The sequence below is a fragment of the Caretta caretta genome, chromosome 2 (genome assembly GCF_965140235.1).
Source record: "Caretta caretta isolate rCarCar2 chromosome 2, rCarCar1.hap1, whole genome shotgun sequence".
Taxonomy (NCBI): Eukaryota; Metazoa; Chordata; order Testudines; family Cheloniidae; genus Caretta; species Caretta caretta.
This window is the reverse complement of record NC_134207.1, coordinates 222,719,455-222,746,823: the sequence shown is the minus strand read 5'-3', so window position 1 is coordinate 222,746,823 and position 27,369 is coordinate 222,719,455. Positions and strand designations below refer to the sequence as shown.

At 41.0% G+C, this 27,369-nt stretch overlaps 1 protein-coding gene across 1 annotated transcript in view; it reads left to right on the top strand.

The window, feature by feature from the left end:
- Positions 1-24,071, top strand: part of COL1A2 (collagen type I alpha 2 chain) — a 50,153-nt gene extending 26,082 nt beyond the window's left edge. Inside the window, exons 27-52 of the mRNA XM_048838164.2 lie at positions 571-624; positions 765-818; positions 1,323-1,376; positions 2,117-2,161; positions 3,522-3,620; positions 4,635-4,742; positions 6,577-6,630; positions 8,458-8,511; positions 9,212-9,265; positions 9,376-9,429; positions 9,532-9,639; positions 11,139-11,192; positions 11,303-11,356; positions 12,487-12,648; positions 14,249-14,356; positions 15,521-15,628; positions 17,632-17,685; positions 17,793-17,900; positions 18,076-18,129; positions 18,500-18,607; positions 19,307-19,360; positions 19,507-19,614; positions 20,549-20,795; positions 21,420-21,610; positions 22,484-22,726; positions 23,654-24,071. Coding sequence (XP_048694121.1) covers positions 571-624; positions 765-818; positions 1,323-1,376; positions 2,117-2,161; positions 3,522-3,620; positions 4,635-4,742; positions 6,577-6,630; positions 8,458-8,511; positions 9,212-9,265; positions 9,376-9,429; positions 9,532-9,639; positions 11,139-11,192; positions 11,303-11,356; positions 12,487-12,648; positions 14,249-14,356; positions 15,521-15,628; positions 17,632-17,685; positions 17,793-17,900; positions 18,076-18,129; positions 18,500-18,607; positions 19,307-19,360; positions 19,507-19,614; positions 20,549-20,795; positions 21,420-21,610; positions 22,484-22,726; positions 23,654-23,800 — 2,538 coding nt within the window. The 3' untranslated portion in view covers positions 23,801-24,071. The remainder of the gene's footprint in view (positions 1-570; positions 625-764; positions 819-1,322; positions 1,377-2,116; positions 2,162-3,521; positions 3,621-4,634; positions 4,743-6,576; positions 6,631-8,457; positions 8,512-9,211; positions 9,266-9,375; positions 9,430-9,531; positions 9,640-11,138; positions 11,193-11,302; positions 11,357-12,486; positions 12,649-14,248; positions 14,357-15,520; positions 15,629-17,631; positions 17,686-17,792; positions 17,901-18,075; positions 18,130-18,499; positions 18,608-19,306; positions 19,361-19,506; positions 19,615-20,548; positions 20,796-21,419; positions 21,611-22,483; positions 22,727-23,653) is intronic.
- The last annotated feature ends 3,298 nt before the right edge of the window (positions 24,072-27,369 follow it).

Sequence of the window (27,369 nt, the reverse complement as noted above, 5' to 3'; positions counted from 1 at the left end):
ACCAGTACACATTGGACTAATGTTAAATGTGAATTACTCTGCTTGGTTCACCCCATACATCAGACCCCTTCCCCTGCAAATCGATTTTGAAAAGGAAAGCTTATTCATTTCCAATTTATCCCTCAAATCCTGTTTTCTTCATATTATTTATGAGATTTACTAAATCTCCAGTGGAAGGGATTGCTTTTCATCCACATCCTGCCATCAAGAACTCTTCTTTCTTTTTCTATGGCTGATGGATCAAATTTATTCATATAACTTCACTGAAGGAAGTTTCACCAGGGATGAATTTGACCCCATGATTTCAAGCTGGTTCTAGAACCAAAGCCATCCCACAATACAATTGTGAGCATTTCTGCTGTCTTCTTACAATGCAGCTATTAAACAGTAATGCAGCTATTAATGGATAGAAATCTGAGCAGGATAAAGACTCTTATTAACTAGACCAGTTGCAGGTACAAAATAAGCTGTTGTGGCCCTATACTTTCAGAATGAGTGTGTAATTCAGAAAGACAGGAAAGCTTGGATTTATAAATGAGTCATCAGATGTTTCTCTAATACTGTATTTAGGGTGCTCCTGGTCCTGATGGCAACAATGGTGTTCAAGGTCCCCTGGGCGTTGCTGTAAGTAACAGCTTCTACATCATAAACCTAGTTGCAGAACTTTCTTGATTTAATGTTAAACTACAGGACTTCCAATATGAAAAGCCTTCTCTTGTATTTCCAGGTCCTAGTTAAGTATTTTTCTTTTTAATTCCTTCTAGGGCAATCCTGGTGCAAAAGGTGAACAAGGTCCAGCTGGTCCCCCTGGCTTCCAAGTAAGTAAATATTCACTTGCCAAATATTATCCCATATATTTTATTATTCATAGTAGCAAACACTATAGTTAATATTTAACTCTCCCATTCTTTGTAAGCCCACCTTAGCCCATTCAGAACTTTCTTAGTAGCTCTCTATGTAGCCAGCTGAAATCTCAAATATTTAGACTTCTTCAGTGTAACTGTATCAAAGCACTCAATTTATGAATAAATGTCAAAAATAGTTGGGCCCAGATGTTCTTTCTTACTCCCATGCAGTGGGACTACACAATTGTTCTCATAACTTAGGACCTGATCAAAAGCCCATTGAAATCATCTGGAGTCTTTCAGTGGGCTTTAAGTCAGGCCCTGAAAGCAAAACATGTCCCTTGTTCTTTCATGTTATAAACTTAGCCTCTTATTGCTGCTTTGCTGTAAGCTGTGTAGGCTCTTCAGTAACAATCTGAAATGCATTCAGTACTTCAGGTAATGACTTTATTCATACACTTATTTCTTTTCATTTAGGGTCTCCCAGGCCCCTCAGGCCCTGCTGGTGAAGCTGGTAAACCAGGCGACAGAGTGAGTAACACAAGCAGTAGTTTGCAAGTAGTGACAGCTGAGTCACCTGAGTGCTGTGATTAAACTCATACATAAGGTGAAGAAAAACTAAGTCTAGTTTAGATCCTCCATTTCCCAAAATGCAAAGTGTTCCATATTGTATGCAAAATTTCTATCTAATTCATTATTAAAGGCAGCAACAAATCAAGACCCTCACTTAGCAATTGAGGAGTATTTCTTATTTCAAAGTTCTAGTATGGACAAAGCCAAACCCTGATATGACTTTTCAAGACTGATCTGACTTACACTCTGTATTCCAGGTTGAATATCTTTAAAAGTAGACTGACAATAAATGGAAATTATTTGACAGAAAATTTCCATTCCAAAACTTCAATGTCTGCTATTCTTCTGGAATTATTCTAGTTTTATGTCAGTGTAATTCCACTGAAATCTGCTGAATAAAATTGGGGTAACTCAGTGGTGAAGCAGGCCTCCAGAGTCTGCAAAGTTTGAAAGCTAGGCCTGCCAGTGCCATAGGATACTGTCTGGCTGCATGTTTGGGGAGGAAAGGGTCTCTGCGCCCTTTCATCGTCACCCACCTTTGTGCACCAAAGGCCAGGTTGTGATGTGCCATACTTGTCATATGTTATTGCACTGAAAAGTATTTCTAACTAGTATTTAAAAAAACAAATGTAAGACTACAACAATCATGACAAACCTGCTTTAGAAATCAGCTTAACCCATGTTTTTCTTTTGTCTAGGGTATTCCAGGTGAATTTGGTCTCCCCGGTCCTGCTGGCCCAAGAGTAAGTTACTCTTCATGGTACATTTTCAAACTCTGTCTTGATAAAGTTTTCTTTATGTACATTTCTAATAAGACTTGATAAACTCAGGAGGAATGAGAATTCTCAGCCCCAGTGCATGTGTCAGGGCCTGCTAAACCTTCCCATGTAGTGGGAAAATAATGGGGATGGCCTGCTGCTCCCTCTTATGTCATGTCTGACCTCTGCATATGCATAGACGGCCTGGTCCAAAGCACAGTGAAAACAATAGATTTCTTTGTGCTATGGATCAGGTACACCGTGCACTAAACTACTAGCCATGACCCCAACACACCTAGTCACTTCCAAACCTACCTTACCTCCAACCCTAGCAGGATAGTGTAAAGAAATGCTGCAAAGGCTTCTCTGCATTGCACAAAGTGATGCAGAATCCCCCTGCTCATGTTCAGAAGTAGGCAAAACACTATACTTCTGCTGTGGTGGGCATAGAAGGCTGCTTCGGTTTTGGACATTGGTTCTTTAAAACACCTGTTTAACTAGTTGCTTTTCAAAATTTGACCATATGGCTACTAGCAGAAACAAAGAGCAAAGAGTTCATGGCAGTATTGCTCTCCTGCCATGCAGGAAAAGCTCTGATTGTGAGAAATAATTTACATTTTATTTATGTTGTCCCTAAACTGCTTATCAGAAAACTATCTGGTTGGCTTCAAAACACTTAGAAACTGGGAGATGCCTTTTTTCCTTTTAAAAATTGTATATATAAACACTTAATGTTCTTAGGGGTGATAATGAGCATTACTGAATTAAAACAGACAATAAAGATGCTTGCTTGATAATTGCAATGGCCCTAATCCTGCGAGCTGCTCCATGTGGGTGGACCCCCATTAAATCCTAATCCTGCCTTCAAATGGGCCTGTGGGGCATCAGTTCACAATTGTGCTTATGGATCTTGTTAAGAGAAGTTGCATGCACCCTGTCCAGAGGCAGAATTTTGTGCTAAGAAAATATTTGTATTTTAACTGGCAATCTCTCTCGATTAAAAGTTTTTGGGATTTTATATTGGTAGGTATGTGTCAAAAACTATGGACCAGATTCTCTACTGCCTAGTGAAGTCATTTATACCTGTACAAAGTGGGTGTAAAACTGCCATTCTGATTTGTTTGTAGCCAGTTTGCATAGGTATCAGTGACTGCACAAGGTGCAAGGTCTTGGAAAACTGGCCCCTTTTGAAAGTGTACTTGGAATATATTTTACACAATGTGAATGCCAATGTATTTTTTTTAGTTTGCACAACTCACCTCAAATAAAGAGTTTGGTGCAATCAACCAGCCCTTTAATGGCTCTGGTTTATCAAGGACAACTCAAACCAGCCTGTCTCTTTCAGGGTGAACGTGGCGCTCCAGGTGAAAGTGGAGCTGTTGGTCCTGTAGGTTCCATGGGAAGCCGTGGTCCAACTGGCTCACCAGGCCCTGATGGTAACAAGGTAAGCCTTTGCAAACTGCTACTGCTATGACCACTGAAACCTTGACAACCAAGTGCATAACTCCACTTGATGCTGATGACAATTACCTACATATATCCCTGAGACAGTGGGCCAGATCCTCAGGTGGCGTCAAATGGCAAAGCTCCATTGAGGCCTAGTATGTACTAGTTTGTTATGCACTGAAAATTTTCCCTTTACAGAGGACGGGAGTAAGATTCCAGCTAGGAATCATTGATACAATTTCTGTTAGCTCAGTGTTCCATTCACCTCTTTTGAACTGGATTTATACTGTGCCTGACTCTTTGTTCCAAACTTTCATCATTGTAAACATTAGCACCTACATTTCTATATCTTAATTACTGATATCTGCAAACGTGGGAGCCCAATGACAAGCTGACACAAAACTGCCCCCACAAGAACAAAAGCCTGGTTTTGACCCACAGATCAAGTTGCAAAAACTGAAAGCAAGAGCATCATTTAGTGTCTGAGGATCACCGCTAAAGTCACAGAGAAACAAGGAAATCCAGGCATTGTCTTATCTTTGCAAAATCTCATCAGTAAAGTTGAGCTTGGAATCTAGGCTCCATTCTGTCAAGACCTCCAGATTCTAAAGAGTCAGGGAAATGGTTCTGATTTGGGCCTATTCTCTAGTAGAAAATTGGGGTGACACGGGAGGAGGGGGCGGGTTCCTGGGCAAAGTGGAAGATTAGTGTTTTTTTTGGAAGATCAGGCTGTTCCCCTGAAGCGAAATTCAGCCGTGGAGTGAAGAAGCACTACTCCGCTGCCTTCAGGGAACATTGCTGAAAGCAATGAAGTTGCACCCATTTACCACAGGGATAAATTTTAAAAAATCTTCTAAAATTCGAGACAGACTATTTGAAGATAAGAATGATTTATTGAGTCAGTCCTGTCAAAAATTAGAAGAAAGATGGGGAATTTAATCTTAAGATAATTTTGCTGAGACCCTTACAGAACAAATCATTCCTTTCTTACATGTTCCCTTGTTACTGCTAGGGTGAACCTGGCAATGTTGGTGCCCCTGGTGGTCCAGGCCCAGCCGGCCCTGGTGGAATCCCAGGAGAGAGAGGTATTGCTGGTGTCCCAGGAGGCAAAGGTGAAAAGGTAAATCACCAGTTTCAACCAGTTTAATTGCAACTGAAACACATGTGCACAGGTTGTGGGGGACAGGCGAGGGGGGACTCTTTGTGTTTTTAAACAATTGAATGGAAAGGTCACCTGAATATAACTTTCACCAAAGCTGAAAAGTTACGTAAAACTATATTTCATAGACACCCACCACTAGCACATGAGTAAATGAGCTATTTTCTCAACAAAGTCATGATCCTGTGAGGTGCTGAAAGCCTCCTCTCTGATGCCAGCACCCTTGAATACCCCTGGGAATCAGTAGGAGTAGTGGTCACTCATCACTTTTCAGGACTGGGCCCCATGAGTGTATTGAGAGATCTATTAAACTTGTCTTCAGTGAGTCCTACTTACAGTAAGAATGGAGATATGTAAAAAGGGCTCCACCTCCTTTGCTACAACTTGTTGAGCACTGAGCACTAGTTACAGGACCTGTAATATTTGTGACATGTAGTTAGCAAATGTAGAATGAATACCGTTGGCAGTGTCATACTTAAGTCACGGTATTTTCCTTCATCTGGCTGATCCATTCACAATTTTATTCTTGGAAAATGGATTAAACTCTGTTTTTAATTTTGGAATTAGGAATGCCCTTCAGTTTGCCTGAGCAACTCACCCCCGCTCATATTACTACTGTGTATAAAACTCAACGATGAATTGCAAAATCCAGTATCATTCTGTCAGATACTCCAAATGTGAAGTGCCTAAGTATTTGAGTAATCTAGGTATCCAAGGGGAATCAGAGAAATATCTCAGCAACCAAAGCCTTTCTCAGGATGTGAGAGTATGAAATCTAGTGAATGACCTCTAAGCCTGAGGTTGGCAATATTGCTTCATTTGTTTTGACTAAAGGAATCAAAAGGCATTCAGCTAAAGATGCAGTCAAAAAGGGATGAGGCCTGGAATTGCCTGACACTCTTTATAAGATACAATATCCAGGTAGCTGCCATGTGAATCAACGCAAAGCAAGAGTACATATTTGAGAAGAACAATTAGGGCTGAATCATATTCTAATTCCTTGAGGCTACAGTGATGGCCAGTGACTATCCTTCTTGTGACCCTTGTTCACTGTGTAACCATTTATATGCTCCCATTGTGTTCAACAATTATTTTTTCCTGCTCCAAACATAAAGTATAATGCAGATTCCCAGGAGAATTTGTACATATTGCTTTTATGGGCCAAAGGAAAAGGGGGAGGGATAGATTTATACTATAGATAGATAGATTATATCAGTGGTCTGATTCATGTCTCACATTGTTGCAAACCAGATTGAGGTCAGTAGCAAGCCCCTCATCATTTTCACAGATTGTAATTTGTAATTGAATCTTTAATTCCATTCAAACACACTGTGACCTGGTAGGAAGGTCTATGGGTGTGGAGCAGGATTTCCACATCAGGAGAAGAGGAACTGAGTTTGCAACTCTTTTAACCTTTCTTTTGTGTTTTTTTTTTTTTTTGGGGTGACCCTATGTCATTCCTCTTCCTCGGCAACTTCACTCCACAACTCACTGCTTAGCACAAGCAATGGCATGCTGAGCAATGCATTTGCTATTAAACTCTCATTCAGGAGTGTCAGATTTTAGTCTGCATGTTAAAAAGAGAATGTACCCCAAAATGAAGGTTTCCTTCTGCACTCAAGATACACATACAATAACTGCACATAAAGAAGGAAGGAATTATGTCTGTATGTAGGAATAAGAATTAAATGATGATGCAGTTAAAATAGACAGTTTAGATCTCTTTTTGTTTCTGGCCTTCATTAACAATATAACGTGGTGGTGGAGTTTTATTTTATTTTTTTACTGTTTCCAGGGTTTACCAGGCCTCAGAGGCGAAGTTGGGGCAACAGGAAGAGATGGCTCTCGGGTGAGTATATCAAGTCATTCTATTATCACTAAATTTAGCTCCGGACAGTTCAGAAGTGTTTCTGTTGAAGGACAATGAACAAGATTTACAGGAGCATATTTCAAGCCTTTCCTGAAGTCTAAGATCTGTTCAGGTCCTTTGCACAGTCAACAACAAAATGGTGTTTAGACTTCAGCTCTCCATATTTTAAAGAAAAGCTTTAAAATACACCAGCAAAGTAAAATAATAACTTGATTGAGTAGTACTGAGAAGGATTAATCTGGAGTCCCAGCTTTCTGTAGTGGAAGGGAACCAGAGATGTCTCAGGACACTAAATGTTTTGCATTAATGAACTCAAGGATCTCACACTTCATTGCTTCCATAGGCTGAGCTCATTGCACACCCCAGGGACTCCTTGTATCCCTCCATTCCAACCTCCCACAAGCAACTTGTGTGCCACCCTCCCATCCCCCTCTATTTCAAGACTCCCTGCAACTCTGCCACTCCTTTCCCCTGTGCTGGGGCTCTGTGTACCCTCCCGTTCTTCCCTTCCCCCGCCCATACCAGGGTTCCCCATTCTCCCCCCATGCCAGGGGCTCTGTGTGCCCTCCATTCCTCCCTTCCCCCACCATTATTATTTCTTTTCTTTCTGCCTGGTGAAAAGTCATTCAGGGTGTTTTAACTGTATTGGGAAGATGGACAGGGCTGAGATGGTGTTGGAAGGTGTTGATGGCTGCCGTCAACTGTTTTTTGTTTGTTGTTTTTATCTATAGACAATTACAGATCTGGCTGAAGTGGATGGTTCTGTTAACCAGATACCAGGGGCTTTGTGTGCCCCCCATATCTCCCTTCCACTTTTCTGATTTTCACCAAAATCAATAGCGTTCTGCCCACTGATGTCTAGAACACTCCCTAAAATTTCAAAATTGATTGGATGCTGTGTTTTTGACTTATCTGGCTGCATACAAACAAATGCCATTGATCTGAGTATAGGGCCTTGCTTCACGCAGACAGTTATGCAATGTGATATTACCCTTTAGTTACAAATATTCATACTATATGGGCCCGAAACTGCAAACCCATGAATCACAGGAGTAAAACTCATGTGAGCCAAGTAAGTTGTTCATTGAAATCAATGGGTCTGCTCAAGTAAGGTTCCATGATCAGATGCTATATATCCTTTATACAGTAGGTGAAGTGGAAAAGGGTTAAACAATAGACATATACAAATTAAGGGCCCAGCCCTGCAATTGTTCAGTGTGTGAACACCAACAAAAGTCAATGAGAGTTATGAGTGTAGATCAATGGCAGAAACAGTGAGGTAACAATGAGCCCTTTTTTCATTTGTTCTAATTGAAGATCTCTTGTACCCCAAAGGCACATTAGTTTTTTAAAGAAGGCACTCATTTTAATGCGAATGCTCAAAGAGGCTTTGGGATACTCACAGTCCACCTGGAAACTTGTACTTTGAGAGGAAGAGAGTAATGAAGGGAGGGGGAGAGATAGCTCAGTGGTTTGAGCTTTGGCCTGCTAAATCCAGGGTTGTGAGTTCAATCCTTGAGGGGGCCATTTAGGGATATGGGGCAAAGGTTGGGGATTGGTCCTGCTTTGAGCAGGGGGTTGGACTAGATGACCTCCTGAGGTCCCTTCCAACCCTGATATTCTGTGATTTTTTCCTCACAAATTTTGCATCATATAAGTTCATAGCTAATAAAACAACATTGTCACACTGCTGTCTCCAGAGGGAAGAAAAGAGACAAAAGGCAGTGGAGCAGAGAGAACGGCCACTCCTCCTTGCATGAATATATGTAACGAGAAATCATGCCATGTTTCTGTCTTGTTCTTTAGGGTATTCCTGGTGCTGTTGGATCCCCTGGCCCTGCTGGTGGCCCTGGTGATCGGGTATGTCTTCCTTTGCTTTTTTGTTGCCAGTGTAACTTTTGTATGAACATTTGAAGGCTGCAGGGGAAAATGTAACCAGTCTCTATTTAGAATAAAAAGAAATTCCATTCTAGCTAGCGTTGTAAATAGACTTTCTACATCTTTCATATATTGCCCATATTGGGAGGACTGTCAGAGGCTATAAAGCCTCACTGGCAAGTGAAGGATTACCACAGCACTGCTCTGTCTGCGCAAACGGGTCAGGGTGGGAAGAGTTGTAAGAGTGTAGTGGGACCATACTTAGAGAAGGTTCTGGATTGGGCCCTGCCTTTCTGACTTCACATAGAGCCTAGTTCTGATTGCAAACTTAGCATTCTGGTGGGCAGGGGAGCAGGCAGAGGTGATGGAGGAACACATATCAACTCCTCATTGTTTTGAAATACCCTGATATTTGATCCTTGGTGACAATTTCAGGAAATGTCCAAAAACCATGCAAAAAATGCAACTCAGTAGCATTAAATAGGTGAAAACTAGAGTATTTTGATGAAGAGTAATATGTAGTGGTGATCTCTTCTCACTTGCAGGCATAGGGGAGATGAGTACATAATTTCCCCATTAATCAAAGAGAAGGCCATATTACCTAGAGTACATCCCCATTCTGATTAGTCAGTGTGACTGCCAATGGCACATCATAGTGAAAATGTTCTTTGGTATATTTTAGGGTGAAGCTGGTCCTGCTGGCTCTGCTGGCCCTGCTGGTCCTCGTGGTGCTCCCGTAAGTAGCAACTTAGAGAACATTTCCAGATGCAAAAATGCTACATTCAGAAAACAACTATTCTTGGGTGTTGACAGCTTTAGTCCTGAGTGTTTCTTATCTCACTCTAGGGTGAACGTGGTGAGAGTGGTCCTGCTGGCCCTAACGGATTTGCTGGACCTCCTGTAAGTACCAAGTGTATAATTCACTGTCAAACGCTGCAACATTCTGTTGTTGTGTTCCTTTAAAATGTATTTTAAACATTTTTTATTCCTCTCTGTTTTTAGGGTGCCGCTGGCCAAACTGGTGCTAAAGGCGAGCGGGGTCAGAAAGGACCTAAGGGTGAAGTTGGTCCACTGGGTGCTATTGGCCCAGCTGGCAGTAGTGGACCAGCAGTAAGTAAACTGAATTTACTATTAAAATACTGATCCTTGATTAAACTATGCAACCAGTACAGCTGGCAAGTAGGCTTTGAACTTTAAACAGTTTTTTGTGTTTCTCTCCAAGTTTCATAGTTTCAAAACTAAAGTTTTAAGCTGTGAAAAAGGTGGTGATTTTGGTTTGCAAGAGTTTGTGAGAACTTTGTCATCAGTTTATTTGGGAAACTCAGATGAACTCCTTTGCCTCCAATCACTCTGAACTTGATTCAAAACACAAACTTTGAGTTAAAAGCAAAACCATAAATGTGTCCAGGTTACTAAGAAGACCTGAGATTATCAATACACCTGCAGTCAAGTTTCTTGTGGCTTCAGATAACAAATTTTAATAGTTGTGATAAAGGTTTTTATTCATTTCTCTTAACAAAAGCTGTTATAATTTACACAATCTGTTTATTTCCCATTTATAAAAATGCACCTAGCCAAAACTGTAGGCTCAAGTGTACAATTTAATTTTTTAAAAGTAAATAGAACAAATTCAGGTTCAGCCAGGATCAATATTAAATTCCTCCCAAAACAAGAACCAAAAATACCCCAAAAATCCCCCAGAGCCCCCTCACTTTGTTCATGTCCACTGAACTGACTTCTTCAGATAGAGGTTAGGAAAATAAATAAGTTTTGCAACATGCTATGAAGGTCAATATATTGAGGCTGTGTTGGGCCAAGCAAAGAGATGTTTGTGGGTAAATTCCAAAGTTGAGGATCCCTCACTAATGGCATCCTATCAAAGATAAAATATGTTCTTTAGGGGCTGGACTTTCAGACCCATACTCCTCTTGTACATGTGCACCTGCACTTGTGGTTTTGATGGAACTGTCTTCACATCCAAGTGACATAATATAAGACATGGGGACTAGGTTGAAAAGATGCTGAAAGTCAGGACCTCGATCTTTAACTATTCCCCTTTTTGAAACTTCACAAGAGGAAATTTCTTTACAGGATTGTTTAGGGCTTTACCCTTCTCCATATGCTTCCAGCTAGAGCAGTATTCTGCCTTGGCCTTACTCAATCTATATATAGAGTTGTTCTAATATCCATACAACACACATGTAAGTGGTTTCTTCATGCCCTTTGCCAACTAAGCCATTGCTATTTTGTTTTGTTTCCGAGTTTGTGGGTGTGCATGTAACATTTGGAAGCCAGTTTAAATTGAAAAATCTTTTCCTTAAAGCCTGAAGCCCTTACTCAGTTTGTACCAAGTCCTAGCTCTGTGACTTCCATGAGTTCACCTGCATAAGGTATGAGTGAAAGCTAAGCAAAGGAACTCAGAATTTGGCCCCAGTATTCAAATATATACTCTAATATTGGAGGAGGTGGAGCAATCCTGCTTCCATTAAAGTTGATGGCAAAATTCCCATTAACTTCAGTCAGAGCAGGATTGGGACGTTTTTCTATATCTGGAACTTTGGAGGTTTTTGTTTGGTTCATCGTTTTCCCTTTCTCCTCCTCGCATGTAGGGTCCCATTGGTGCTGCAGGCCCCGCTGGTGGTCGCGGTGATGCTGGTCCTTCTGTAAGTCTTCAAGCTTCTTACACCTCCATTTTCTCTTGACTTTGAATCATCGTTCAGTGATTCACCTTCCAATATTCAGCCCTCACCTTCCCCTTGATTTTTATTTGTAGGGCGCCACTGGTTTCCCTGGAGCTGCTGGCAGAACTGGTCCTCCCGGCCCTGCGGTAAGTAATTGGTGAAAGTAGTTTATCAGATGACAGACAGGCTGAACCACATTATGGACAAATCCTGATCTCCGTTCCATCTATATAAATCATTGACGTGAGAGGAGTTACTCCTGAATTACACATGTGTAACTGAGATCAGAGACGGGCCCTTCAATACTTAGCACCAGGTGTTTAAACGTGCTTAGGTTCATAGAGTTTATATGGATGCCTAGTGGGAATTTCAGAACCTCCCCCCATTGGGAGTTAGGTGCCTAGGCACTTTTGAAAATCCCACTATACATCTGTCTGCATGTGTAGGTGCCTAAATACCTTTGTAAATTGTGCCTTTTGTAATAGTTTCTGGCACCTCTATTCACACTGAGTATCAACTTACTCTGGGAGCAGTTCCACTAACTTCAGTGGGAGTGTTCCTAGGGAAAGGCAGTCCTCAGCTTGGGAAAGCATGGCAGAAAGTCACTTTTTGCCCACATTTTCAAAACTGAAAATCTGCCTTCTTGAAAGTGCCCTAAGTTGAGCACACAAAAATGAAGGGACCCAAAATCACTAGTTCCTTTTGAAAATTTGGACCCTTAATTTTTTCCCACCCAAAGCTTTTCTTTAAGATCCAGTATGTAATCTAATGACACATGCAAAGGTTGGCACATTCATCACGAAGGTGCTTCCATTCATTTGAAAAAGACCTCTTTTTTTTTTTCTTGTCTGATATTCCTGTATTTAATTCTGTTGGATATCACCGCATGTCTGACAGAGCTAAAAGCTGCTATAAAGGGTCCAGCCAGATGGGAAGAAGAAAATACCCTGTTATAAAATTGATTACAATAATGTTAATAATCACCGCCAGTAGGCACAGAACCAAGACTATAGTTTATTCTGGGCCAAATCGTACCACTTATTCACACTGCTCCTGGGGTAGTTCCATTGATTTCAGACATACATGGTGAGTAAGGGAAGGAGATGCTGGAACTTCTAACTTTCTAATGAAAGTTAGACCCCCCGCCCAAATACCTTTGAGGATCTGGGCCTAAATCCCTAATAAACTATTGCTGCGTGCCTTTTTTGTTTCATTGAGAAATGATGAATAATCTGTCTCTGCAGGATAGTGAACTAATGCTTATATTTAATCCTAGGGTATCACTGGTCCCCCTGGTCCTCCTGGCCAGTCTGGCAAAGATGGTCCTAGAGGCCCACGTGGTGATACTGGTCCAGTTGGTCGTCCTGGTGAACAAGGTATCGTTGGCCCACCTGGTTTCACTGGTGAGAAAGGTCCATCTGGAGAGCCTGGTGGTGCTGTAAGTCATACAACATCTCTTCACATTCCTAAATGTTGCTTTTAATGTAAATATTACAAATTCTAGTACAGGTCTTGTGCTTCAGCAGTTTTCTCTTTTAGCCCCATCTGGCAAAGCGTGTAAGCTCATGATTCCTTCTGAGTATGTCCCTAAGTCTCATTGACTTCAGTGGGATTTAAGTACATGCTTAAGTGCTTAGTTGAATTAGTGCTGTGAAGGGCAAAGTGTGTTATAAGCTCTCTGAGTCAGCTTCTGCTGCCTTTACTTCTGCTGAGTAGCATATTAGTCTGAGAACACCCTTCTGAGACCAGTGGGGCTATTTGCAGAGGAACATAGTATTCGGTCTGAGTAAGGGTGGCAGAATTTGGCTTTCTGCCATTAAGCTGTGGGGCAAGCATATTGCTTTCCTGCACAATAAAAGACCAAATATGATGCTAAGGAAGGAATTTGTAATTGTATGTTTTAGACAATTTCAGGTCACTTATAGCTCAGAATCCCTAATAAGTGGATGAGGTCTAAGTGATCTAAACTGTAGGTTTAAAATTGTACAACAACAAAATTGATCAGTGCTCTTCAACTTGCACTCTCAGAATTACTAGCCGTGCTAAGGCCAAAATGATATTTTGAGGGCCTAGAGAATAGGCTACCTTGGGTTATTGCTTTCTGCTTCTCTATCAGTTATTCTTTCTATGATCTATTTTATTTACAGCAAACAGTTAATTCTGTAGTGCCACACATATGATTTGTGCATGCAACTGACAATAATGCTGATGAAAGCTGTGTAGTTAAATCTTTATGCATCACACTTAAAAATGTGCCCCTTATATCCAGTGTAAATCTTTGTAGAACATTTCTGAACAAGAAAATCTAATTTTGTATTAGAAATATTGGATAATGGAGCTAATAGGCCTGATTCCGCACTACTTTACACCTAGCATATTCATTTGCACCTGACCTAATAATATTTTACACTCACATTGCATAGGCATAAATGAATATGGGCCCTAGCTAGCTATTCTTGGACCAAACTAGCTCACCCCTTCACAATTTCAGTAAAATAGAAGAGTACAGCAAAGGACTCTCAACAGCAGAGTGTATGTTCACATTGGTATCTTTAAATCCTTCCAAAGATTAGAGGATCAGTTTTTATACTACAGCATCTCATTAAATAGATTTATCCTATCACTATACTGAAAAATACCAGATTCTTTCTGCACAGCCCTCCCTCTATTGCATGCCAAAGGCATGGGATATTACAAGGGCTCAGCAGAACACAGAGAAAAATAAATTTTTCACCCACAAAACTTTCAATTGGAAAATATTTTTGTTGGAAGAGTTTTCAGCAGCTATATATATTAGAGACTTTAACTTTGAAATGTAATGCAAAATACAGAATGTCTAACTTCTCTTGTATGGGAATTATTGCTGAGAACTATGTAGTGAGATTCCTCTGAAAGAACTTGGTGCAATTATGGGATCAAATCAAATTGCAAAAATTTCGTCTTGGTAAAAAATCCATTCAGATTTGCAGTGCCACTGCAAAGCTCCATTTTTATAGACAAGGACCATAACGTTCGATGTTCTCTTCCTCCTTCCTCAGGGTCCTCCTGGTACCTCAGGACCTCAGGGTATTCTTGGTGCTCCTGGTATCCTTGGTCTCCCTGGCTCTCGGGGAGAACGTGGTCTTCCTGGCATTTCTGGAGGAACAGTGAGTCTATGACATCAGTTATATTCCTTTTATCAGAAACTTCAGAGATAAAATTGACTTTTTCTTTAACATTTAATCTAGGACATATAGAACCAGATTCTGATCAGTGGAGTCAGAACAATGTAAAATTGGTGTGAGATCAAAGAGTGGCTCACTATATTTAATACTTTCTTCAAAGAAACAGTAAGACTGATTCTGGGATTTGGGATTTAGAGTATAGTAGAACCTCACTAATTCTGGCTAATATGCTAATCTGTACATCCCATCCCTTAATTTGCACCCCCCAAAAAATCCCTTCTTACATTTTGCTATGCATCATCCCCTGTTATTTTTAATTTTGTGTGTTTACTTTCCCACTAATTGCACTGCACAGTAATTGGTAATGGATCTCTCCGTCATTAATGTCAATTAATGAGGTTCTCTTTTAGTTTGTATCCCATGGGCTAAATCAAGTCAGTTATACACTTATGAATTAAAATGTTCTTTAGATGACACACAGATGCTCATGTCACAAATCTGCCTTCATCAAGATCTTAGAGAGACAAGGTGGGTGAGGTAATATCTTTTATTGGGCCAGCTTCTGTTTGGGGGAGAGACAGGTTTTCAAGCATATGGCAAGATTTTCCAAATGGCAGCAGTCTAGGACCGCGTGCAAAAATCCAGTTGCAACGTTGTGTCTAACTCACATGTCAAATTACCACAATCTCTCTCTCTCTCACACTCACACTCACACACACACACACACACATGGATAATGTGTATGTCCTGTTGGGCATTTCAACAGCCATTTTCAACTGTAACCACCTTATTTGTGTCTGGAAATGAGGACACCCATTGGCATGCATTTATACCTAACCCTCGGCTCTTTCCCTTTTGAAAACCTGTTCCAGAATGTGTAATATTAATCTTTCACTATTAAGCTTTTGTTTCTCACATTGGCTGGGGGAGGGAGAAGGCACAAAGCATGAAGTAAAGAAAATTGCTTTTTGTAGTCAGATACATACGTTAGTTTGTCCAAATTCTCCTTTACTTCTGGAACTCCTTAAAGAGATATTTCTTCTATGTGTGCAGTTCATGGGCAGAAATAAATATTCAGAAAAGTGTTGCTTGATAAAGCCAGTATGTGAATTGCAATACCGTGTCCTACTCTTGTTCCCTTGCTAGGGTGAGCCAGGCCCTGCTGGTATTTCCGGTCCTTCCGGTTCACGTGGTCCCTCTGGCCCCTCGGGTGCTCCTGGTCTGAACGGTCCCCCTGGTGAAGCTGGCCGTGATGTAAGCTACATTTTATATCATTTTGGGGAAGGGGGGTTAGTTCAGAATAATGAGAAACATATGTGGAAAAACAGGGCATTGCTGGAGACAGTTCTGCTAGCAAAATTACATCCTACAGAATTTTAGGGGAAGATTAAAGCAGGATCATTGGGAATCCAGGCTCCACATCAGAGGGGTCCTAGATGGAGCAGTGAGTCCAAATCATAATGGGAATGCAGCCAGCTTCCCCCACCTCCTATGCTGCAAGCTCTTGCAGGCAGGGATCATGTCAGAATAGGGCCTCAAACCTGATTGGGGCTTCTGGGTTCTATGGCAATATAAGTCAAATCAAGGACTCAGGAATGGGAGGAAGATAGGAGTCCATTAGAGGAGCTGAGAAGGATAATCTATTCTGGGGGTAGAGGACTGGGCTAGAAGGAAGAATTTATCTGGAAGGCTGGTTATCCCATAATTTTTAAAGTACTCAGAACCAAACATCATTTAGACATAATTCACCTCTGCTGCATTTGTATCTCTTGTAGTGAGTTAGTGAAATGCAAAAACAACACTGAATGGGGAATGCAATACACATAATCCTAAAAACAAAGTCTTACCTCTGAATTCAAAGCCAATGTTAAGGGACAGAAATTAAGCACATACCTCAAGCTTTCAGAATGTAAGCTGTTAATGATCGCACAACACCTAGCGTGTTCTAAGCCCTATCAGAGAAACAGTGGGAGTTAACTGCATAATATCTCCCTGTGTGCTTGAATTGATGGGAAAAGAGCCCATAAAAGGTAAGCATTTCAAAATCTGAAAAGACATATGCAGTCTAAAAACGTTAAGGAGCAGACTGTGGCTTTTAAGCCACACTTCTGTGCAGTGGATAACATGGAGCCATCTGTCCAGGAGGAGCACCAGAGAGGCACAATCAGTGCTGAAGCTGCTTCTTGTGCACTAGGGAGAGTGCGAGGGGAGCCATCTGCTCCCCCGATGTACTGGCCTTGCTCTACAAGCTGGAAGGGAGGGCTATTGTTCCACCTTCTCTCCGCCCTCTTTCCCTTCCCTTGGGGGGAATCAAATCCTTGAGAGAGGAAACCCTTTGCCCAACCATGCCCGGCCATACAGCAACCATGCATAATCTAATCATCTGGGGAGTAAAAATAAAGTATAAATAAATTATTTCTGCCCCCTATAACTGTAGAACAAGCCCCTCGATTGGTACAAACTGGTGAAACTTAATTTATAAGTTTAAGCGATGCCTCAGGTTATTAGATGCTCACTGGAACACAATGTGATCAGAGAACATTCACTTCATTGCATGAATTTCTTTAAACATAAATAACTTCCATGCTCTGTGATGTTCATATCAAGAGAACACTAGTTAAGCATCCATAACATCAGGGAAGCAGCTGAAATCAACCAAAAGGTCACAGAGGAAGAAATTGATGCTTGCTAACATGAGTTGGCACTAATGAAGTCCACAAATGGAGTCATTGGGCCCTGAATCTACTGTCTGAAATCTGTGTAATGCATTACGTTGATTTCGCCACCCCCTTGCCAGCCCCCACCACTGGCACTTTTTTCAAGTACGCAGGGTGCCCTTTGCTAGGGTGCCTGTTAAGTGACGGCTACTGCTGTATTGATGTAAAGATCATTTTAGAGGATGGAGATGAAAAACAATTTTCTTCTTCTACGGAATCTGGTCCCTGCCTTCTAAAATATTTGAATTCTATCCAATCTTTTATACGACTTAAACAGATTTGAAATATCTGAGGATGGCCTTTATACGGCACGTACAAATGTACAACTTGTATCCATCCAGAAAGTAGGTAGCAAATATAATATGTGAAGTTTCCTTGTAGGCTTTGGTTGGTTGATTGGTTGTTTTTGTTTGTCAAGATTTGTGCTGTCTTTTTTTTTTTTTAAATGTCTGATAAGTTTCATATACACAAGGAACTGCAACTGGATGCACAGATCTCTGTTGATATTTGGGTGACTGGTTTCTTATGCTGTTTTAACAGGGCAATCCTGGTAATGATGGTCCTCCAGGCCGTGATGGTGCTCCTGGTTTCAAGGTAAGCTTTTCTCCTTTGTTTCATACTTGTGGCAGATATTTGTCGATCCTTATAAGAAGCCAGTATTGATACACTCTCTGCTTCCTCTCACCTTCCCTTGTCTTTAGGGTGAGCGTGGTTATCCTGGCAACAATGGTCTCGCTGGTGCTGCTGGTGCCCCTGGTCCACATGGTGCAGTTGGTCCTTCCGGAAAGCCTGGAAATCGTGGTGAACCTGTAAGATCAGACTTTAATTGCTCATATTACTTAAAACACTTGCTAGTCCAGAACACAGCTATTAACCTTGGAACACTTACTGCTCACTTGTCCTGGCAACAAGTATACACAGGGCACTGAGCTTTTCCATTAATATGATGTTATAGCTTACATGTATTTTATGTGCGTGTTTCAGGGTCCCGTTGGTGTTACTGGTTCTGTTGGTCCTGCTGGTGCAAGAGGTCTTGCTGTACGTAATTTTTTTTAATCTCTCAGCAAAAAAGTTTAAGTAAGAAATGAAAAATGTATACTTCATTGCTCATTAAGGACCCAATCTTGGGCAATAGAGTCCAGAGAGGAGTATTATGGGTTTGAAAATATTATATACCTAGAATTGTTCAAATCTAGATCTGTATCTCCCTCCCATGGGACTAATCCACACTCCCTTGAGCAGATTCCACATGTGTTAACAGAATCTATATGCATGTTTCACGACGAGAATATGACATACGTAGACTACTCATGATTCATTTTCACGTTGGCTAACTATGTCTCGAAAACATTTCAAAACATTCCATTTTATGTTTCTTTTTTTCTTTTGATGTGTTTTTCTTCTCCAGGGCCCACAAGGTCCACGTGGTGAGAAAGGTGTGCCAGGTGATAAAGGACCTAGAGGCATGCCTGGCTTTAAGGGACACAATGGATTGCAGGGTCTGCCCGGTCTTGCTGTGAGTAAACATTTGTAATAATTTAGAATGGGGAGCACAACAGAAATAAATAAAATTACCACAATGTATAAAGATTCATATGTGCAACTCTGTAGGCTGACACCGCCCCACAAATCTTTCAAAGGCTGTGAAATATGCCTACATAGTTTAGTGTTTGTTGCCATCCACATAAAATATCAAATTTTTAAAAGGCTTCTAAAACTATTCCTATGAATGTCATACAGCACACTTGAAACATAGAGACACAATTTTAGAGATTGGTTTTGAAATGTGGCCAACATTATATTTAAAAGCATATTCATTTTATTATAATACAATATTTACCCATTTCTGTTACAATGTTGTAATACTTTAGCACGGAAAAATGGAAGATCCTCATATAGATTGCATTCTCTTTAAAAATGTGACATTCCTTTTAAGATTTTGACCTTTAAATAAAAACCTCTTTTATTTATATAGAGGAATGTTATTGTCTTAAAACATCTTCCTTAGATTCTAGTTGATTGTATGGGGCCTTTTCCTCCCCATGCCTCCAACAACAGCTACTTTAACTCTGACGGTACTTCACTAAGGGAACAGGGTCGGCACCAGCTTTCCAGTCTCAGAACTCCAAGCCTTGGGGCATGGCTGACGTATCATATTAATATAACTGTGTATCAGTGTTTTTAATCTGGATGTGATTTTTCTTTTTTCCAATAGGGCCACCACGGAGATCAAGGTGCTCCTGGTTCCACCGGCCCTGCTGGTCCAAGGGTATGGGAATTTAAGTGAATACTCTCTATTCATTTGGAATAAGGAAAGGGCAAGTAACCCTCTCCAATGCCTGTGACTTTTTAAAATTATATTCCTATTTCTCTTGTATTGTTTACTTCCATTAAGAAGTTGTTGTTCTGTTGTAGGGTCCTGCTGGTCCTTCTGGTCCTCATGGTAAAGATGGTCGCAATGGACTTCCTGGTCCTATTGGACCTGCTGGTGTGCGTGGTTCTCAGGGTAGCCAAGGTCCTAGTGTAAGTTTGATTTTTTTTTTTGTGATAAATTAAGGGCACAAGCTGAAATCATCACTTAATAGCCCCAGTGGTTGGTGGTGGGGAGTTAAGAAGAGGAAATGGAAGAGATTTCTACGTTACTTTTTTCCTCAAACAGTGGAAGACTTTTTATTTCACATTCTAACATGTTTCCCTACAAAATTAAGATTTGTTACAGGATAGTATTAAAGACAGCTACAGTACAACTGCTTATGGGGGCCTACAGATGAAAGCACAGAACTAGGATTCTGGAGAGCTGAGTTCTAGTCTTGGTTCTGCCATTGACGTGTTTTGTGACTTTGGGCAAGTCACTTAATCTTTTTGTGCCTCAGTTTCCCCAGCTGTAAAATAGGGATAACTATATTGGTCTTAATTTGAAAAGCACTTTGAAACCCTCAGATTATTGAGCACTATATAAATGAAAAGTGATATCATCATGATGATGATGATTATTATTATTCCTATTCCAGTCTGACTATATGACTGATCCTGGCCCTCACATTTTTGGTGAGCCATTCAAACATTTAAATAAAATAGTCATGTAAATTAAATATGGGGCTAAGATGAGAAGACTGAACCAGCTGTTCATTTAAGTTCTCTCTCTTTATACGAGAATACCAACCTTAGACCTAATTGCAGAGTCCTTATTCAAGCTGATGAGTGCTTACTGCTTGTAGCCAGTGAGTACTTGCACAAAGAAGATGCAGTGGCCCTAAATCTTGCATCTGTTACCCTTTTACTCTGAAATACCCATCACAAAGCAGTTCCCTACCAGCTATTCGAGACTGGAGCTGAGGATCCTGTGCCTTAGATTAGGGTTATTCATGCAAGTAATTGGGTGTAGTGTGCACATCAGTGCAATGCCCAGACTTATATAATGGGATGCTCTTTGTCTTCTTACATTGAACCTCTTTAGGGTCCACCCGGTCCACCTGGTCACCCTGGCCCACCTGGTCCCAATGGTGGTGGATATGAAATTGGCTATGATGCTGAATACTACCGGGCTGATCAGCCATCTCTCAGACCTAAGGACTATGAAGTTGATGCCACTTTGAAATCACTGAACAACCAAATTGAGACCCTCCTGACCCCAGAAGGCTCCAGGAAGAACCCAGCCCGCACCTGCCGTGACTTAAGACTCAGCCACCCAGAATGGACCAGTGGTATGTTAATGCTAGATGGATGCCTCTTCTGGCTCTCTGGTTGTATTCAGCTTAGTAGCTTGCTTTCAATGTGGTTTCCTGATTGACTAGGGCCTGGTGTCAGCAGTTTTATTCTTTTAAGGGTGAAATTTACCCCTGTGCTGAGAGCCAGCACAAGGCATATAAACTTTAAGTCTTCTTAAGCCCAATTAGTGGTATTGAAGTGGTGTATAGTACTTGTGCTGGCCATTGGCCAGGGGGTAAATTTCACTCTTAACACTCTGGACAGGCAGTGGATATTATTAACCTAATAAATCACCAATGAAACAATAACCCCTACCTCTACTGACAGCACAATTACACAAGCTCACCCTGAAGAGTTTCCCTTCATTGTTCACTGTGGTGCAATCCTCACCACAAAATCAATATAATTATGTATGCTCAGCTTTCGAAAGTAATGCAATGTCACACATTAGCAATATTCAAGTACAGATTTCTTGTGGTTTGCAGGTCGCCAATGTAATAATGTACACAACTATAGTATCTATGTTATCCCTTTGGGTATTTATGCCATGCCCATTACCATAGTAGCTGAGTGCCTGCATGAGGCTGAATTAGTGACCAGGGTTTTTTTTTCAATGACAGGTTTCTACTGGATTGATCCCAACCAGGGGTGCATCATGGATGCCATCAGAGTGTACTGTGACTTCTCCACTGGTGAGACTTGCATCAATGCTAATCCAGAAAACATCCCCACTAAGAACTGGTATGTCAACAAGAACCCCAGGGACAAGAAGCATGTGTGGTTTGGCGAAACTATCAATGGTGGTACACAGGTGAGTGGCCAAACAGTGCAAACTCGAGTGAATTTGTTACCTACAGTGCTGTCTAAAGAGTTGCCTGCGCAGTAACCCTTTTCAAAAGCACAGACTAATGAAAACTCTCTCCTAGCGGAGGGATAGGAGGCAATGGACTAACCTTTCATCTTTGGAGAGCAGAATTCAAAGTCTGGTTTTGGTCACAATTGCAAAATGGGTTTGTTGGAATCATCCTGCTTTCCCTTTGGGAACATCACAGAATCACAACACAGTTTATCACAAACTTAACATGTTTACTAGTCATAGCTCAAGGGAAGTCTGGGACTGGTATATCTGGCATGTTCCAAGTCAGTATGGGGATACAGGCACTGAATAGGAATATGTATCAAAAATCCATGCAGGACTTCTCTTACATTTTTGCAAAGTTTATAATTTGCAGTCAATTTATCTTTAACATGTTGCTCTGACTTATATTGGACATGCTTGGGAAGACCTTTACAATAGAAACACGTCAGTGGAGTCCTCCTAAAGTTATGCCATCATAACACTTCACACTGCCATAATTAAAGGAAGAGAGATGCCCACCGTGGATGTTTACATTTATAATTTCCAGTAATATAATGAAAAAAACAGACACTCAACCCCCAACTGTAAATAATTCCGTTTGTTCAGTTACATAGCTCTAATTCGGTTATTTTTTTAACTGAGTAGTTTTTGGTCTTGTGGTGAAATCTCAAAGTGCTCAAGATCACAACCTCCTGAATTCCATGATTTTCACATTCCTAGCATCCCTGTTCACTTCAGACACACGCACACACATCCTGTGAGCATATTATATCCCATTACATTTCAATGAATATTTGATTTAGAGTTCTTCCTTCCTGTTTTTAGTTTGAATACAACGAGGAAGGCGTGACCTCCAAGGATATGGCCACCCAACTTGCCTTCATGCGTCTGCTGGCCAACCATGCCTCCCAGAACATCACCTACCACTGTAAGAACAGCATTGCATACATGGATGTGGAAACTGGCAACCTTAAGAAGGCTGTTATACTGCAGGGATCCAATGATGTTGAACTACGAGCTGAAGGCAACAGCAGGTTCACTTTCAGTGTTCTTGAGGATGGCTGCTCTGTAAGTACTACTGGACTCATGGTTTCCTGTTTACTCTAGTGGTAGAGTTGGATATGGATATAGAGCTAGATTACCAATCTCCTCTGCAGGACATTAGTCATTAAAATTCATATTGTGTCAAAGATAGTTAGTCTCTAGTGTTGAATCCTACAGCTCTCTCGATAAGTGTGCACAGGCCAAAACACAGAAATATCACACTTTCACTGTACAGGGGAGCCGAAAGGTGGAGAGCACCTTATAGGCATTTCACCCCTCTACATGCCAAAGAGAAAGCTGCATGCAGCTGTCTAATCCAGAGAACAGAAGGAATGATGTGCAAACTGGAGAAGTGGCAAAAGTCCACACATGCAGCATATCCAGTAGTCCAAAATCCTACACCTGCTACTCCTCCATAGCCACTGGAAAGCATCTCCATACTAGCTGCTGCGGGCAGGAGCTGAGAATCCTGTTATTCAGCCCTCCATTCAGTTCTTGGAGCTCAACAACCATGGCAGTGTCATAGAATCATTGAATATCTAGTCTAACCCCCTGCTCAAAGCAGGGCCAATCCCCAATTTTTGTCCCAGATCCCTAAATGGCCCCCTCAAGGATTGAACTCACAACCCTGGGTTTAGCAGGCCAATGCTCAAACCACTGAGCTATCCCTCCCCCTTCCTATGAGGATTTGATCCCTAGTGCATATATTACTATATTAAAGCCAGAACACAGAATCTGCTATTCTGAGTGATCAGCTGCTATGTTAAGTTAAAAGATTAAAATAAATATGTTTCTTTATATGAAAGATCTGTAGGTGGGCATCTAACTGATGACTTGTGCTAGCAAAATTAGTTGCAGCAGATTTCAGAAGAGATTAAATTCACTGGAAGAAATGTTGGTACCGTAAACAGCATAATAACTCTTCTAACTATCACTGTTATTATCTTACAGAGAAAGACCAATGAATGGGGCAAAACAATCATTGAATACAGAACGAATAAGCCATCTCGCTTGCCCGTCCTTGACATTGCACTTTTGGACATTGGTGGCGCTGACCAAGAATTCGGTTTGGACATTGGCCCAGTCTGTTTCAAATGAATGAACTCAAACTAACTTAAAATCAAAAAAAAAAAAAATCTCTCTTTGCCATTTCTTTTTTTATACTGAAAGCTGACTCCTTCCATTTCTTCTGTTCATCTACTTGCTTAAACTCTGGGCAAAAGAGAAGGAGAAGGATTGATTGAAGCGTTGTGCAATGCAATTTAATACAGCCCCAAAAGGACTCAGAAGTCTTTCAAGATTTTAACACCTTGTTTTGGGAAATGTCAGCCTTTGTAAAAAAAACAAAATAAAAAATCATGAAAGTTTGCACCACTTGTGGCCTTTGAATATCTTCCACAGAGGAAGTTTAAAACCACAACTTCCAAAGGTTTAAACTACCTCATACACTTAAAGCCAAGTGTGATCCACATCCACAGTAGGTACTTCTCCAAATGATCTGAGGTGCTTTTAGTTCCATTCGTAATACAAAGGTGCTAATTTCAGTATGATAGAGGATCTTTCCAATACTTGAACTTTGTTGGTGCTAGCAGCATTTGAAATACCACTTTTCTGTATTAAGTTGTATTGTTTCTTTGAAATCTGTCTCAAAACTTTAGTCAGAATGTCCCATCTTACCCCCAGATTAAGCATGTGGATCATTTCTCTCCCCCGGCCCCATCTTCAACCTCTCCCTCCAAATTCAGGTGCTCATGCTTTAAATCTCATTTTCATCCTCTACGATGGGTAAAAAGAAAGCATCATTTCTCAAAAAAATTGTACCTATTTTGTATATGTGAGATGTTTAAATAAATTGTGAAAAAATTGAAATAAAGCATGTCCAGTGTTCCAAAAGAAAACATTGAATGAGTAAAGTTCCTTGCTTAAGTGCATCAATAGATATTTGTACCCAGTATATGCATTGTTAATTACCTGGCTTCTTAAGCAAAAAAATATATTTTTTTTTAAATAGCAAGATACAGCACTTCTGCTAAAATATCTAGCTACATCCAGGCCCATATTTGGTTGTGCTAAATTACCTGTTTGAGAAATACACTGAAACAGTCATTGGAAGCCTGCTTGAGTACAGTTAATGGTGTAGCAGTAAAACAAAATGTAATGCATTAAGCGCCAATTAATGCTCACCTTTTCCTATAAACTATAAATGTGATATAACCCAGGGTCTGTCCTTCTTTGCTAATTCTTGGATTAAATTAATTATACAAGAATGGGAATATGCAATCAGATGCAACATTAGATCTAGGAAATAAAATCATATTTTCTTTACTCCAGATAGCAAAATACATCATTGTTTGATCATGCACACCCCACTCAACTGTGAAATGAAATGGCATTTTAAATTATCTTATCTCTGGGCGCACGTGCGTGCGCACACACACACACATACACACACACACAAAGTCTTTTCTGCTCTTTCTGGCATTTAGTCTAATCAGTGAGGAAGTTGCCTTTCTCTTTCTGAGCTAAGCATGCAATACATTTGCATAGTTTCATTTGTCTGTCTTTGCCTGTTTGTTGCAATGAGATATTTATTTGCTGTATTCCAAGACCATATAGAAATAGCTTATTGATATGTTTGCCTACTCAACTCTTCAGTTCAACATCTCTGTTCTGTAACATCTACAGACAATCCAGAAGCACTAGGCATCCTGGTGTGACACTATTGATAACAAGTAATAATGGATTGTTGTCTTTTGTTAAAATATTAAAGAGCTTCATGGCCGAATGCCACCTGGTGTAGAGTGGGTGCACAAAGTAGGGAGGGAGCACAGGGATTTGCATCTCGCCCACTCTCTGTATCCGACAGCAGCAGCCAGATAGGATTTTTGCTGAGCACTGATGAAGGAAAAAGACGGCGGACCCAATTACCCTGGTTCCAAAGGGCAATTGTGTCCTGGCTGGCTACAAGCTGTTGAATCTGCTATTGGCAGGAGCTTTTACTTTCTTGAATACATATGCAGAAGTCAAACCAGGAAACTAGTTAAAAAATTGTTCTCTAGATTATTAGGAGGAGAATGTTTTGTTAAGCACTAACAGGACCCTCAGCACCATACAAGACACAAGAGATGCTACAGTCCCTACCCCGAGGAATTTACTGTCTTTGGTGGATGGCGGTACTTTCCTGACAGAGCTGGACTGAAATTCTGACTGGATTAGCATTTCTGGTGTCTGAGATTAGGATGGCGTTTCAGAGACAGACAGCAGCATAGAACGCATAAGGACAACCAGAGAAGACAGCGCAAGTGGTCAGATGGGCTTTGCTAACAGCTATCGTGTGAAGGTAGCTTTGCAGAAGGTTTACAGAACAAAGCTTTCTGTAAGCAGAGTGGAAGTCCCACTGGAGAGGTGAGCCGCCTCACTGAACAATGTGGAATCCAAAGAGAGAGATCAAACTAGAACAGGCTGAGGAGGGGGAAGGGCGGAGAGCTGTAACCCCACAATCTGATACCAAAAAAAGGAACCCCTTTCCAGCCTTGTTTCTGGACAGCTGAAGAAGACTAAAGGCCCAAGCTTCAAAATGTGTTCTTTATTAGTCCACATGTCAACAAATGGAGTCCAAGTTCAGGCTGCTGAAATTATGGCCCTTTGAGCCTAAGGATCTGAATGAAATGACTAAAGGGTCACTGCCAGCTTGAACTCTAATTGGTTTTATAAATAAGTGAGTAGTTGTTTCAGGTACTATCAGGGTTGGAAGGGAGGTCATCTAGTCCAACCCCCTTGCTCAAAGCAGGACCAATCCCCAATTTTTGCCCCCAATCCCTAAATGGCCCCCTCAAGGATTGAACTCACAACCCTGGGTTTAGCAGGCCAATGCTCAAACCACTGAGCTATCCCTCCCCCCCTCAACTACTATACCAACCATTTTCTTATTTTAGTTCTACAACCATATTTTCCTATTTTAAAAAAAATTCTCTCTACCCTCCCCCACTGCTGTATGAAATACAGTGTTTAAAACTGCAAATGTTTTGGTGCTCACCTGGATTAGCTGGAGGCCAAATAGTTTCTACAAAGATAGAAGTGAAAGGATCGCAATAGGGTATAAAAATTTCCCCATGTTCGAGTGCCCCTAGCTGCACCTAAGTACCTCCAGCATACCTGCAGGCCTTAGGATGGCTGCAAAGGTGTCTGGTAGAACTGGGCACTGGCCCTATTCATCTTAGTGTTTTGGGGAAGAGAAAGACACTAGCTCAGCAATCATTTATGTGCTTAAAATATAGGTGATTAAGGCTGGGATTTTCAAAGTGGCCTAAGGGAGTTGAGCACCCAATTCATAATATCTGTGAAATAATATTCTAGGCCGATAATTGTTGAGCTGGTTCAGGAAGGGGTTAGTTGCTCACTACATTAAGGTGCTGGAGTGCATTAGTGCCTATCCCTACTGGGGATCCTTGCAGACTCCCTAAGGTGGTGTTTCTAAAACCTAATCTACTTATTTGTTAGCTACTCAGACAGTTATGTGCCTGTAGTGTGGGTGAGAGCTCCGTACCCACATCCATGTTCCTGTAGTCTTGTAAACTAAAACCTTGAATGCACCCATAATGTAACCCTTTGCACTTCTCCCTGTCATGGACTTTTGCAGAAGTGAAATGTGATGTTGGTAGGGGATT